Source organism: Sminthopsis crassicaudata, chromosome 5 (assembly GCF_048593235.1).
Source record: "Sminthopsis crassicaudata isolate SCR6 chromosome 5, ASM4859323v1, whole genome shotgun sequence".
In the NCBI taxonomy this organism is placed as follows: Eukaryota; Metazoa; Chordata; class Mammalia; order Dasyuromorphia; family Dasyuridae; genus Sminthopsis; species Sminthopsis crassicaudata.
The window spans coordinates 202,157,398-202,173,129 of NC_133621.1; the positions used below are offsets into that span (position 1 = coordinate 202,157,398).

Sequence of the window (15,732 nt, forward strand, 5' to 3'; positions counted from 1 at the left end):
CATTTTGACTCTCCTTCTTGCTCTGTCTTTTTGGGAAAGGACTGGAGTCATATATAGGGATTTTGTATTATGGAGATCCAAGAAATAGTTATAGAACATATAAAATATAGTGGGGAGGAGAAACTTCTAATTGAGGGATCAACAGGTATAAACAGGAGAATGATTCCCAAATGCCCAATAACAATGCTTGATGGTAGTAAAACTATAAGCATGGCCATGGTAGAAGGCACCTCCAGCCTCAAAAACTACCTTTTGCCTTGATTCTTTAATTTCTATAATTCTACAAAAAGGAATTAACACATTTATAAAAGTGCTGAGAAATGTATCAAGTCCTCAGCGCTCAATACTGGTTTAATAAGTGACAATGACAATGGTAATATAACTTGACATTAAAATAATTTTTTACCCAGTTCTAAATTTCCAAGAACCCAGCTTTCATAATCATAGATAATGTAAATAATATAGTCCTTGGCTAAAAATATTAGCATTTTACATATCTGTCTTTCTTTCAAAATTATTGACACAATTAGTTTTATGATAATAAAATGAGTACTACTTATATTGATTATCAATATTTTTGTTACCACAAATGCATCATAATTATAAGTTTATGCTTTTTACCATAAAGATACCAGAATTTTTTAAATATATAGTTTGCCATTATCATTATATTAAAATAATAGTTTTTCATTTTTCAAATTATTTTCCCTCTTTTCTGGTCATTCTTACTTTTATATCACCATGCCACAATATCTAATTTTCTATTCTAAATGCTTAGTAAAATACAAACATATAAAAGGACAAACAGACAAGGCAATCTGCAAAAAATCTCTAACACTGAATTTTTCTGAATGCCAGTAAGGAACAAAAGAAACACTATCGTTAGTCAGTACTGGGTAGGAAGCAACCTTTTGTTAAAAATAAGACAGGGAAAATGAGTTGGTTGAATGGAATTTTGTTTTCCTTCTTAGATCTCTGGACACATTAGAGACATGTCTCTTCAACATTTGCTATTCAGTTGCTACAATAGACATATTAAGGTTCTAAATTCTTAAATGTAAACTATTTAATACATGAAAATTTGATGTTTAATAGATAACAATTTAAGGAACATTAGTAAGAAGAAAAATCCTAGATTTGTTTATTCCTTAGCTGCAGTCTCAGAACTTAATAAGAATATCCAAATATTTAACTTTTTCTAACATAGGATGCAGAAAATCTGGTCATACTACTGCTACTGATGGACCCAGGACATGAGTGTCACCCTAAAGAGATACTGGTTGTAGTACATAAAAGTATTTATAGCAACAGTGGCCCTTTTTGGAGAGAAAAGATGATGCTTCCTCCTCCATATTATTAACACCTTGGGGCAAATCTCTGATCCTGAAATAAAACTCTGCGCTTACTTTCTACTAAAAAGACAATGCATATACACCAATAAACATATACAAGGTAATTTGAAGAGAAAGAAAGAAAAACTAAAAGGATCTGGAAAATCTTCAGGTAACAAATGGCACCTAAGGAGAGGCTTGAAGGAAAGTGAACAACTAAATAGGTAGTGTAATGGGCCAGAACTCTGAACTTGGAACAAGATTCTTACAAGGTCTTAAATCAGTGGAATTGATGAGACAATGGTTATCTAGTTTAGCAAGGTGCTTAATAGTTCTCTAAGTTCAGTATGATTGATTTAATCTTACAACAAATAATGGCTTCCTAGTGACATAATGATTGGTTTATACTCATATAAGCTGGGACTCAGATTCAGAGAACCAGAGAAGACAAGCAGACTGGAGGTGGGAGCTCAAGCTCTCAGAGCCAAGGAGAGAGATTCATTCCATCTTCAGTCAGGCTTCTGGTAGCAGGCTCTCCTCCTGCATTTTCTCCACTGAGACCAAGTCCCCTCTGAAGGTCAAGAGAAAGCTAGCTGAGCACCACTTGAAGGAGACAATAAATACTTTTGGACTTTAACACCTGGCTCTTCTTGTGGTAATTACTCTGACTGAAATGAAGGCTGCTCCAAAGACCTCCAGAAAACCACTAAGAACACTACAAGATAGAGGTGAAGGAATACATTCCACAAATATGGGGGAACCTAAACAAAAGCACAAAGCTGGGAGATAAAATGTGGAGTTCAGGAAATCCATATATACTTATACAAATTCTACATAAGTCTCAACTCCTGAATGAAGTTTTCCCTGATTATTCTACCTTCTCCTGACTGAATTGATGGGATAAATTAAATCACTGAATTGGGTTCCAATCATATCTAAAATGTGACAGTTGGTGATAGAGTGCTGGGCCTGGAGCAAGAAAGATCTAAGTTCAAATCTAGCCTTAGATACTTCCTAGCTGTATGACCCTGGGCAAGTCATTTAACCTCTGATTGACTGACAAAAGGATCCATTGGAGAAGAAAATGGCAAACCATTTCAATATCTTTGTCAAGAAAACCCCATGCACAGCATTGGTCCATGGGGTCATGAAGAGTCAGACAGGACTGAATAACTGAACAAAATCTATAATATGTGCTAAAAGGTGGCCCTGTGCATATAGTGCTAGCCCTGGAGTCAGGAAAACTCATCTTCCTGGGTTCAAATCTGGCCTAATTGTAGGATCTTAGCAAAGTTACTTAATTGTGTTTGCCCACCTCATAGCAACAGTACAGAACAACTAAAAGTATAAAGACAATGCACTCTACACAGTTACCATCCTCTTAATTTGTCACTTAGTTTTAACAATGCTATTTTTTGGAAGTTCAAAATTAGATAACACTTTTTCATTTCACTTACTATTGTACTCACCAAACAAACGCTGATGGAACAAGAATTTGCCCGCTATTAATCCTATGAGAATTGCAAGTAGCCATAGCAGCACTTTCAAGAGTTTCCAGCCTCCTCCTCTAGGGTATTTATTGGTTACAAAAGAAAAACAGTTTCCAACAACAATAACATTGGCCTCAGTTTGACTGTGAGAGACAGGGTCCTCCGCAAATATTAAGAAGTTAAAGAAGATCACCAGATAAGCCACAATCAATCGAGACCATGGATGCTGGAAATAATAGCGGAAGTCTTTACCCATGCTTCAGAATCTGTTTAGTAGTTTTCCTGTGTGAGGAAAGATACATATGATTAGAAGAAAACAAAAGGTCATTTTACTTCAAATTACTAATCTGATTTGGGGATGACCACTGGGGTTTCTTTCAATTCTTAATGCATGTTCTTAACATCAAGAAAACTCAATTTCCTCATCTAGCAGCTGCTTCTCCATCATGACAGCAAACTTGAGGTCAAGGATTATTATCAAATAATAAAACTGTTGATACTCCTTGGTCATAGAAAGAGAATGAACATAGTTTTTACATATCATAAGCTAAAATTGACATATACAGATGTACATACCGCTTTTCATCCCTACCATCTTAAGATGTTCTCCTCTATATACCACTCTCTAGAGGCTGCTCCTTCACTTTTTCATGAAATTTGACTAATCCCAATCCCCAATCAGAGCCCAAAAATAGTCATTGGGGAGATTACAAGTGTTAAATTGTTGTGCCCTAAGCAAATTCATAATTGCTCTGCCTAGTATGTGCAAGGGAGAGTGAAACTTAGAAAAAAAATAAAAATTCTCTCAATGCATTCTCCTTCCTTTCTTGTTTCCTAAATTGTTTGTTGCCTACCATTACTCCCCACACCAATCTGACTAGTTGCAGGCTCTCATCCTTTGCTTAATGGTTATAGTTGCTAGATAGATCTGGTTACTCTTTATCATTTACTTTTTGCTATATAAAAGTTTTATTTAAATTGAATGGTATTATTGATGAAAATTTGTGAAATGCTGCTTTCCAGCTTTAAAAAGTGATTATCCCAGTCCCTTACTGGAAATTGCTTCATTTTGGGGTCACTGTTCAAGCTGCTTCTTTTTGCACTTAAATAATCTTTTGTAATTACAAAAGTACTGTCAGTATACTGTCATATCTTCACAACCAAACGGTAGCTGTTACAAGTATTTTAACCACGCAGGAACTGACAAGCAGAAAGCTTGACTGACTTGCTCACAGTAAAATAAGTGACAAAGTTCATACACAAACCTAAGACTTCAGATTCTCTCTCGATGATGGGGTTTAGCTAATAGTATAATGATATACTTGCAGGACTTCATTTATGAATGTCTTTTCACTTAAGTAGCACAGTGGGTAGAATACTGGATTTAAAGTTGTGAAAAACAGGTCCTACCTCAGATATTTACTAGCTCTGGGATCATGGATAAAATCCTTAATCTCAGTTAAACTCAAATTTCCTCATTTATAAGATGGGGATTTTATAATCTTATAAAATTTTGGATCTGAATTGCAAAGATATCATAAAAAAGGCAAAAGGAGCCACATGGGTAAAAATGTTTATAGTTGCCCTTGCCCTATTTGTAGTGGCAAAGAATTGGAAAATGAGTGGATGGGGAATGACTAAATAAGTTGTAATATATGAAAGTAATTGATTATCATTGTTCTATAACAAATGATGAACACACTGATTTCAGAAAAATCTAGACAAATTCACATGAACTGATGCTTAGGTAAAGTGAGTAGAACCAAGAAAATATTGTACATAGCAACAGCAAGATTATGTGATGATCAAGTATGAAACACTAAGCTCTTCCCAATAATTCAGTGATCTAAGGCAATTTCAATCAACTTTGGATGGAAAATGCTTTCTGCATTCAGAGAGAGAACTATGGAGACTAAATGTGGATCAAAGCATACTGTTTTCACCAATTTTTTCTTATGGTTTTTTTTTTCCTTCTCATGGTTTTTATCTTTAGTTCTGATTTCTCTCCCTCGTGACTCATATGAAATGTATAAAAAATGAATGTAACTATACAACCTAAATAAAATAAAATAAAAAAGGGCTAATTATACCTACTTCACTGGGTTGTTTTGAAGATCCAATGAGATGATGAGATGATATATGTAAAGTACTTCGCAAATCTTTAAACACTATATAAACAATTATAGCTTTTGATTTTTCAAAATACATGCAAAGATAGTTTTTAACATCCACTCTTCAAAAACCTTGTGTTCCAAATATTTCTTCTTCCCTTCCTTCTTCTTCCCTATACAACAAGTAATCCAATATAAATTAAACATGTATGATTCTTCTAAACATATTTCCACATTTATCATGCTGTGCAAGAAAAGTCAGATCAAAAGTGGGGGGGGAGATGAAAAAGAAAAAAATTTACAAACAACAACCAAAAAAAAAAAAAAAGATGAAAATACTATGCTGTGATCCACATTCAGTCTCCATGTAGTCCATTTAGTCTTCTCTCTAGATATGGACAGCTCTTTCCATCACAAATCTATTAAATTGCCTTGAATCACCTCGTTGTTGAAAGAGCCAAGTCATCACAGTTGATCATCACATAATCTTGTTATTGCTGAAACACTATAATAAAAATATTATCTACAATAAGGAGCAAACTCAGGATTTGAATCTATGCTATTCTAGTTTAAATCCCTTGCTCTTCACAAATATACAGTGCTCTTTCTGAAAACCATTTTGTGGTATTTGAGTTTTGGAGTTGTAGGTTTTTTTCAAAAAAATAACTGACATAATGTACATAAAGCTTTTTAATTATGAAGGACTAAACAAAATGTGTAATGTTAGAGATTGGACCTGTGATTCCAGGTGGGAAAACTCACTTTACTAATGCAGTTTTCTCTGCACCTTAGTCTTAGAGAGTTCCCTAGAGTATTGAAATAATTAAGTGACTTGCCCAGCATAACAGAAGCAATATGTATTATAGGCAAAGACTTTTACCCAAATATACCTGGTTTTGAAGCTAGTTCTAGATTCACTATTCCATGTTACTTCTCATATAGTATTATATGTTGTTATTACAAGACAGGCTAAAAGGACCTATAATTCATTACTCTGTTAATGTTATCTCTAGTCTTGATAGGGCGTAATTAAACCTAACCAAAAATATTTTCTAAGAACATTCTATGTGCATAGCTCTATTCTAGAATGTAGAAGATATCACTCCAACTTTTCTATTATTTTCTTAGCTATCTGTGCTTCATATGTCACCTTAGAACATTAATGGTTCTGATTTGAACCTGATTTATGATCAAATAAATGATATAATAGATGCAGTTAAGCATATTTTAGTACTTTATGCACTTTTTCCTGCAAACAGAATAAGTAGGTTTTTTTTAATTGTTACCATACATTTTGTGAAACATACTGCTATATTTTTTTATTGTCCTAGTTTAGTTAGCATCAAACAAAAAAAGTCCTTAAACTTAAAAATTTTAGACAATTACTTAAAATTATTCCTATTGGTGTGTTATGAAGATCGACCTTCATATTATGCCTTGTCTTAGAAACAAAGATAACCAAATTGTATTTGAGTGGTAACGTATTTCTTAGAGTATTTTAAAACAACAAAAAATATTTATCCTCAAATGCCAAGTGAAAGTTGAGCAGAATCAAATCAGGATATGATTTCATGCTTTAACTAAAATCCCTTATCCCTTGAGATTACTGCCTGAAATTCTCATTAGAATGTGATATAGTGAAAAGCACATTCAAAAAGGAATATATACATACATAGGATTATCAGTCTATGCCTAAAAGTGGCAGCAAAGGCCATTAAATCTAATATTCTCATTTTTCAGCGACTCTCCCAAGGTCATACAAGCAATATGCATTAGAGATAGAATCTAAACCAAATCTTCTTGATATCTGAAAAAAGACCTTTTTTTTTTTTTTGCATTGTCATAAATGTATTTTTTAAGAAGATTGAGAAAGAGTAGATAAAAGTTTAGATAAGAAGCAAGAGGTAAAGAAAGAAATGCAGTCAGAACACCTGGGATAAAATTCTTTCTGTACCACTTATCCCATGAATGGGAGCTCAACACATAACATCTCTAGACCTCAAATTCCATAGCTGTAAAATTAGAAGGATGATATGTGTTTCATTCTAGGTATATATGAATCTATGATAAGTTGGTAGCAAGTCTTTGGTGGTATCTGAGAGAAGACTTCAAGTACCTGAATGGAGTAAAAAATGTAGGACACAAAAAGCAAGAAGCAAATTATGTGATACTCAGGCAACCATCTATGATGTGGAAATAAATAGGTTTTGGAATGGGACAAGCATGCAGAAGAACAAAAAAAAAAAAAAAAAGAAAAGAAAAGAAAAGAAAAGAAAAGAAAAGAAAAAAGAAAATATTTTGTTTGAGATTTGCTTCAGGGGGACTAGATGGCACAGTGGATAAAGCACCAGTCCTAGAGTCTGGAGGACCTGAGTTCAAATTTCCACTTTAATCACTTAATACTTACTGGCTTCAGGACCTCACTTAACCTCAACTCTCCCCCTCAAAAAAGAAAAAAAAAAAAAAGAGAGAGAGGTATGGCCTCATGATGAAGGGATGGATTGTGCATATCATTTTTATCCCACTGCTGAGGAAATAGACACATGTTCTGTGTAACATCTTCAATATTGAGTGTTTAACAAAGATTAAATAATGGCACAATAAAAATCTGCCTTAGCTCTAGTCTAGTTTGAAATGCTACACAACCTTTAAAATTAATCAAAGGCAAATATAAGCAATTTTCAACAAATAGCACAATTCTATATCATTTACAAAATCACAGTGATTCCTATCTTTAACATTTCCCTGATTATCCATTCACAGACTAAATGTTTTTACATTGTTTATACTGTATTTATAAGACAACATAAAAAGAAACCACAAAACAAAGCAGTACTAAAGGTCCTGCGAAAACCATTAACAAATCTTTTGTACACTTTCATAGGGCTTGAAACAAAAAACCAAATCAAAAGTGTTTATACATTTTAATCCTTGAGTGATTATTCAAATGTTATCTATCAAGAAACCTTGTAGCAGTGGATAATATTGAACACAGAAAGATCTGGTTTCAAATTCAAATGAGAGTCAGTAACTATGTGACCACTGATAAATAGATCCTTTTAAACTCTGTTTTCTCATGTATCAAACATATATTAAAGTTGCCCCCCCCAAAAAAAAATAACAATGTAAGTAAAAAATGTTTTCTGAAATTAGCTTTTGATCTGACATTAAAAACTTTAGAAGACTGAGAAATTAAAGTGAAGCAGACAAAACTTAAGTCTTTATAAACGAGCTGTGATTCACCCCCAACAATGGATGAAGTTGTGGAAACTCTTTCCAAGCATGCAAACTAAAATCCCCTATTGCATACACATCCTCTGGGATTTGTAGAAATATCTTTTTATAAATTCTCCCAAAAAGACTCACTATATGTTCAGGAGGTCTTCCTCTGGTTCTTGTAATATTTTTGTAATGCCAATGAACCACTATGGCTGAATCTGATATTTCTCATTTATAAGGAATCAAGTCTTTTCTCAGTCATTTTTGGCCTATGTCTTTTACAATACTTTTCAGGAGCAAGTCAGCATTGTTAACATCCTGCAGACTGTTTATATGCACCATGGATCTTCCATTGTGTTTAGGATTACTTAAAATTTTAGTTTTGCTGAAATCAGTGGTGTTCCACAATCTTAAAAAAAAATACCCATTAGAACTAAAATATCAAACTTTATAATTGGACACCATTGAATGAGGGAAAAGAAGTTAAAATAAAAAAGATTACTGTGACAAAAGGTCCATATTTGAGAATAAAATTAGTTCCTAAAAAACCCTGGTTATTTATAATTTTTAAAATGGTATTAACAGGATTTGTTTAAAAAAAAAAAAAACTTTCTAAAACATGCTATAGTTTCCATAATCCTTTCCAGACTTGGGACAACACAATGAAATTCACTTTTAGTTGCTATTTTTAAGTAACAAAATGCTTATGTTTTCAAACCTAAACAGATATACAACAGTAACTATTTTCCACAGTCCTTAAAATGCAACTGCACAAGTCAAGCTCATTGTGGTTTTTTTTAAAAATAGATGTCAAAATGGTTTTTAGATGAGTCACAATGAAGTTTAAAGAACCCCTTAAGTTCTAGCAGCTTTTAAACACTAGAAGAAAATTAAAAAGGGTTTTCAAAAACCCATGTGAACCTAAATTTAATTAGCAAGAAATGAACACCTCTTAGCTTAAGTTGTTTGTTGTTTTTTTTGTTTGTTTGTTTGTTTTATGCTTTTTTTTTCCTTCGCTTGGCTCAATTTTTTCAGCAAAGCGCAAGGTCCTTCAAGCACACCAAGTTTGCCTGAGCAGAGGCAACAGCCCATATACGGGTGCAAGCTCTCTTAGGAACTACATTCCAAAAAGCCTTCCGAGACCCTACCTGGCTTCATCACACTACAGAACTGCGAAGAAAAAGAATCTGAATTTGGTGTTTAAGGTTATGCAATTACATCCACATTCACCAGAAGGAGGGAGAGGAAGACTGAGAGACAGACACACAGACAGACAAATCACACTGCAGTTTGACAACAGTTGAATATAAGAAGCAGCTAGCCCAGCTTGCCGTATGAGAGTGGACAGAAGAGGGCAGGGAAGACTGTACTTACCCGGTTCCGGTTCGAAACACACGTGTGTGTGTGTGTGTGTGTGTGTGTGTGAGAGAGAGAGAGAGAGAGAGAGAGACAGACAGACAGACAGACAGACAGACAGACAGACAGACAGAAACAGAGAGAGAATGGAAAACTAAAAACAAATAAATCGCAATTCTTCCGGGAATGGGTGGTCTACCTTGCTAGCCAGAAGAGAAGAGCCCCTGGAGACTTTTATCGCTGCCGTAGTAGCAGCAGCAATTGCCACTGAGGTCACGGAGCTATTTATACCTGCTCGGCCCACCCACCGCCTCCTCCATTTACGCCCTTCTTTCTAGCCCCAGGCCTCAGACGCTATCCAGGCCGACCTTAAAAATCTCTCTTCCCTCGGCGATCTTGGCTCAGCTTGCTTTCCGGTAAAGGGGAGGAAGGGGGGAGGCTACGACAAGGGCAACCGCTGCAGCTTGAGTGACCTAGGCTCCCTCCAATTCTGCCCGCTGCATCGCCAGCTGGAAACATGTCTCTTCCTCCTCTCCGCCCCCCCCCCTTCCCACGCCCTAGTAGAAACATCAAAAGCACTGCCAGTTCCATCTTCCCGGTGACTCTTGTCTCGGGAGTTGACATGACAGGTGGGCTGATGAGCTGCCACCAACTCTTCGGGACCACAGAGAGCGATCAACTTTTAAACAGCCTCCTGTCAAATAGGATCTTCCCTAATTATGTTCGGGCAAAAAGGTACAGACTAAGAATATGATGGGGTTTGGGTTGATGGTTTGTTTTGGTTTTTTAACAGATTTGGTAGTTACTGTGGAGTTTAGGCAGAAAAGAAAGTATTTTTACTTTTTTTTTTCAGAGACTGACATTGCCTCTTTGTGCTCTTCCTTCCAATATCCCCTTCCAATTTTTTTTTTCTTATTAACTCCATTGTCTTCCACATAGAGCTCTTGCTATGAGATATAAGCCCCCTGCTACAATTTCCTTTTTCTCCCCATCAGTCTAAGGCAGTTTCAACACACTTCTTCAAAAAAAAATTCTACTTTAGATTTTATTCTTAGCAGATTTGGTAAACAGATTTAGAGGGGCATGGAATTGCCTTCCCCCCACCTTGCAGCTCTTGTTAGATGCACATATAAAACATTCAGCTATTTTAAATAATAATTAATATTATTCATATTTATATATTTTAATAGAACATCCATTATCCATATGTAATATGAATTGAACAGAGCAATGAAAAATATTCTTTATCTACTTCCTGCATACTGTGGGAACTGAGGAGTAGAATGGAAAAGCTTTTGAGAATGTATGACTCATTATCGAGAGTCTCCTAATTGGCTACTGAACCAAAAGAGTTGATGACTCAGGGTACCTTTGAATCCTAGCCTGCTGTGTCTGCAGCTATCTACTTGACAAACTATGATTCCGTCATCATGGCTATAATTCAGCTTTAGATACTCAACACCTTACTAGCTCCCTCAGCCTTCTCTCCCCTCCGATTGGAGGGCTGGAGAGTGGAACACTAAACTCCTCCCAAAGTTTTCCTTTATAAAGGGCAGGGATCTGTACTTTGGAGCTAACTTTCTTTTTTTGAAGATAACTTTCTACCACCATCCCCTTTTAGATTATAAACTTCGAAGATAAAAATTCTCTTTTTCTTCTTTTGCATTCTGAGCACTTAGCACATCATCTGGCATGTGTTTTTGTTGTAATTAATCATACCTGACCTTTCATGATCTCATTTGGGGTTTTCTTGGTAAAGATCCTAAAATAGTTTGCCTTTTCCTTCTCCAACTCAAACTGAGGCAAACAGGGTTAAGTGACTTGTCCAAGGTTGTACATGTCTGAAGCTTTGAACTCAGGAAGTTGAGTATTCCTAATTCCAGCCCAGTGTTCTAAGCGCTGTGTTATTTAGTTGCTATTTTCCTTCTATAACACTCTTCACCTCCCATTTCTAACCTTTCACCATGAGCTATCCCACATAGCAGGGTCATCCACTGCATCCCAGGCCATTTTCAATTACTCTGATTTTCCTCCAGCCACTGAATCCCAAAGATTTTGAAGAGAAAATAAAGCTGATTATTTTATGCAACTCTGTCTCCAATTAAATCCAATTCATGCACAAATCTTGATGAAGGTGAATAAGGCCATGAAAAAAAAGCCACGATTCTGCTAGCAACCCATTGTCCAGATAGACCTCTGGGAGAGATGATGGCCAGAGAGCCTAAATTACTGTAAACAATCTGGTAGCCAAGCTACTCCTGAGGCAAGCAGGAAGGAACACTGATATGATTATCTCTTTAAGTTCATCTTTTGATTTTTATTAGATCTTTTGTTTTCCTGAGTAAGCATCCTGAGTAAGGTGAAAATACTATGTTGTGATCCATATTCAGTTCCCATAATCCACTTTCTGTATGCAGATTGCTCTCTCCATCATGTCAATGGCAAAATTGCCATTGACTCCCTTTTTTTTTTTTTTTTTTAATGTTAGAACTTTAGCCTGTCTTATGGCATCATAGATTCATTAGAAACCTAATGGAGTCTTTCTTCTTATTATAGTTAACTCCTCAGCCTACTTACTAAGGATCATAATGGGTAGCTCCTTTTAGGGTTGCTTACTAAACATCACAATGGCTCCCTTCTTTAGAAATTTAGCCTGCCTTGTTATGGCATCTTTTCCTTGGTTAATTGTGAGTTCTACTAGGGAACTTAGATCTTGTCTTTCTCCTTGTTAATTGCTAAAAATCTCATATGGAAAATAGTATCTGTCAGCTCCTTAAAATCTTTACCTCTTGATTTTGAGATGGTCTAAGCCTAGAAATTCTTTTGAGACATCTCATGACATTGGCCCAAGATCCCAATATACTTTTGGGGTTCAAACCCTTTCTCACCAACATTTGGTGGCCCTTATGGAGTGAGTTCTAAAACTCCAATATATTTAAGGAATTCAGCATGTTACCATCCCCATATCCCATCATTTTGGTGCTCTGGACAGAGAGTCACCCCCATACCCCATCATCAGGACATTATAATGTCACCTGTGACATATGTGACCAGTAGTAAACTTCCTAGCCTTTGAGTTGTCCATGATTTCAAACTCCGAGTTAGAAAATAAAGAAGGAATAGGAGAAATGCTTCCCAAAATATTCCTAGCATTAGTCCTTACAGTCTATAGAGCTTTGTGAAATAAACCCCTTATAGAACTATTCTTACAATCTTTGCCAAAACTGATTAGCCTGAGGTTACCAGGTGTCAATACATTGGTCTCTCATTAATGGATGCTCCTCCACTGTAATCCTGACTATGCCTTACTCCACAGAAATTCTTAGCTTCTTATTCCTCAGGGAAAAATATGTGATGACATATTTCCTTAGCTTAAACCCTACTTTCTCCAGCTCTTTTAGAAAAAGGGGGAAATGTTTGCCAAGAAACCACAAAAGGCTGTGTTTTCTCAGAGGCTTAGTCTCAAAAGCTTTTCATCTTTACTGCAAGAAATTCTCAGCCCCAAGTGTCAAGCTCTTTAGAACAGAGAGCAAGGTCATTCTGGCTAATGCCCTAGACTTTATTTCTTTAGATTCTTTTTAGTTAGATTTTGGGAGGCATTCCATATATTTCCCCAATTTTTAACATCTGGAGGCTATAGTATAAATCAAGTAATGAATAGCTCTGGGATTCAAAGATCCCCCCTATTTAAAGCCTAAATTTCTTCTTTATCTTATTTAGATGAGGAGGCAGAAAGACAAGCACACAGAGACAAAGCCAAGCACTTGAAAAGAACATTATTTTGTTTATTAAATCATGAAGGCTTCTTGAAGGCAGGGAATGTCTTTTGCCACTTTTTTGTATCCCCAGTGCTTAGTGCATAGCCTAGAAAAAAGTAGATTTTAGACCAAGAGACTAATTTAGTCTCAGCTACTAGCTCAGTGGTATTCATGGGCCTTTCATATGCAGATGCAGTTAATAAAATATTAAAAGAGGCTTTCCCCCATCCCTTAAATCAATTTATGAAACAAAGTTCATTTATTAATATAAAAACCTCAATAGAATAACCACAAAACTTTGTGCTAGATGAAGTATGAGATATAAAGGAGAATAAAATGCTGTTCCTTTCCTCAGTAAAGTTATAATTTTGTATATGGCAAGCACACAATCATAATCATAAAACAGTGCAAAAAATGATAAATTCTATGAGAAATATAAAGTTCTATGGGTGTTTAGAGGAGGAAGAAATCAGAGTTGGATTTCAAGAAGAACTTTAGAAAAAGAAATGGCACTTGAGCTGATTGACTCCAAAGGAAAGAATTTCAGAATAAACAGCATGAACAGATGATCAGTCAGGAAAATAGGAGATATGCTGAAATAATCTGATATGGCTTGTTCATAGTGGTGATATAGTAGAGGATAAAACTAGAAAGGTAGATTGAGACCAGATTAAAAATAACCCTTAATACAACCTTTAGATTACATTTGTAACATATGTCCAATACCTGTCACATACTTCCCAACTCTTATCTCCCTCCAAAGTACTCCCCATTCTTACCATAAAATTCATTATAAATCACAAAATGATCTGATGGTTGGAGCCATGATGGCAGAGAAAAGGCAGAGACTCACTTGAGCTCTTCCAAATTCCCCTCCAAACAATTTTAATAACACCTCAAAAAATGAATTCTGGAGCTGCAGAACTCATAACAGAATGGGATAAAACACTTTTTTTTTTTCTTTTAATAGTTTTTATTTACCAGATATATGCATGGGTAATTTTACAACATTGACAATTGCCAAACTTTTTGTTCTAATTTTCCCCTCCTTTCCCCCCAGATGGCAGGTTGACCAATACATGTTAAATATGTTAAAGTATAAATTAAATGCAATATATGTATACATGTCCAAACTTTGCTGTACAAAAAGAATCGGACTTTGAAATAGTGTACAATTAGCCTGTGAAAGAAATCCAAAATGTAGGCAGACAAAAATAGAGGGATTGGGATTTCTATGTAGTGGTTCCTAATCATCTCCAAGAGTTTGTTCACTGGGTGTAGCTGGTTCAGTTCATTACTACTCTATTGGAACTGATTTGATTCATCTCATTGTTGAAAATGGCCACATCCATCAGAATTAATCATCATAGTATTGTTGTTGAAGTATACAACAATCTCCTGGTCCTGCTCATTTCACTCAGCATCAGTTCATGTAAGTCTCTCCAGGCCTTTCTGAAATCATCCTGTTGGTCATTTCTTACAGAACAATCATATTCCATAATATTCATATACCACAATTTATTCAGCCATTCTCTAATTGATGGGCATCCACTTAGTTTCCAGTTTCTGGCCACTACAAAGAGGACCGACACAAACATTCTTGCATATACAGGTCCCTTTCCCTTCTTTAAGATCTCTTTGGGATATAAGCCCAGTAGTAACACTGCTGGGTCAAAGGGTATGCACAGTTTGGTAACTTTTTGAGCATAGTTCCAAATTGCTCTTCAGAATGGCTGGATGTATTCACAATTCCACCAACAGTGTATCAGTGTCCCTGTTTTCCCACATCCCCTCCAACATTGCGCATTATCTTTCCCTGTCATTCTAGCCAATCTGACAGGTGTTTAGTGGTAACTCAGAGATGTCTTAATTTGCATTTCTCTTATTAATAATGACTTGGAGCATCTTTTCATATGGCTAGAAATAAAATACATTTTAACTTAAGAGGTTGGCAAGAAAGATCTGTCCCACTGGAGTAAGAGTAGAGAGCAGAAGTCCAGTCTCAGGTAACACTGTCCCAAACTAACAGGGCAGTGGAATTAGAAGCATTGGTTTCTAAAACTCTTAGCCCACAGACTGTCAACCATCTGATCAGAAGATTACAGGGATCCTTTTGTTGGCACTGGATCAGGACTTGATTGGATTACCTATATTATATATATACACTTAGATCTAGGTTACAGTCTTCAGTGGAAGTTCAGGGTAAAGAAGAGCAATAGCATACAAGAACATGCAGCAACAGAGAGGCAGGTGCTCTGGTCACAGTTCCAGGACAGAAAGAATGCTTGTAGTCACTCAAATACCAGAGCATAGGCCAGGAGAGTAGTAAATAAACCTCTCCTTAAACCATACCACCTTTGGAAGAATGAAAAAGTTATAGATCCTCAGAATTAACTCTGAAAAGTTCATCCCCCCCAAAAATACAAAATACCAAAAAACCAAACAAACCTGTTTCCATCTCAGGAGA

The 15,732-nt window shown here is 35.7% G+C and overlaps 2 protein-coding genes across 4 annotated transcripts in view; one reads left to right on the plus strand and one right to left on the minus strand.

Moving 5' to 3' along the window:
• TMEM117 (transmembrane protein 117) overlaps positions 1 to 10,026 on the minus strand; it is a 158,803-nt gene extending 148,777 nt beyond the window's left edge. The window contains exons 1-2 of one of the 3 annotated variants that reach the window (XM_074269461.1): positions 9,876 to 10,026; positions 2,801 to 3,103 (exon numbers count right to left, since the gene is read on the minus strand). In XM_074269461.1, the coding sequence (XP_074125562.1) occupies positions 2,801 to 3,077 (277 nt within the window). In that variant the 5' untranslated portion in view covers positions 3,078 to 3,103; positions 9,876 to 10,026. Of the gene's footprint in view, positions 1 to 2,800; positions 3,104 to 9,706 lie in introns of those variants that run through there. The other 2 variants (XM_074269460.1, XM_074269462.1) reach the window with 2 other exon arrangements.
• Positions 10,027 to 10,071: 45 nt separating this feature from the next.
• Positions 10,072 to 15,732, plus strand: part of TWF1 (twinfilin actin binding protein 1) — a 38,365-nt gene continuing 32,704 nt past the window's right edge. The window contains exon 1 of the mRNA XM_074269467.1: positions 10,072 to 10,242. Within this exon, the coding sequence (XP_074125568.1) occupies positions 10,130 to 10,242 (113 nt within the window). The 5' untranslated portion in view covers positions 10,072 to 10,129. The remainder of the gene's footprint in view (positions 10,243 to 15,732) is intronic.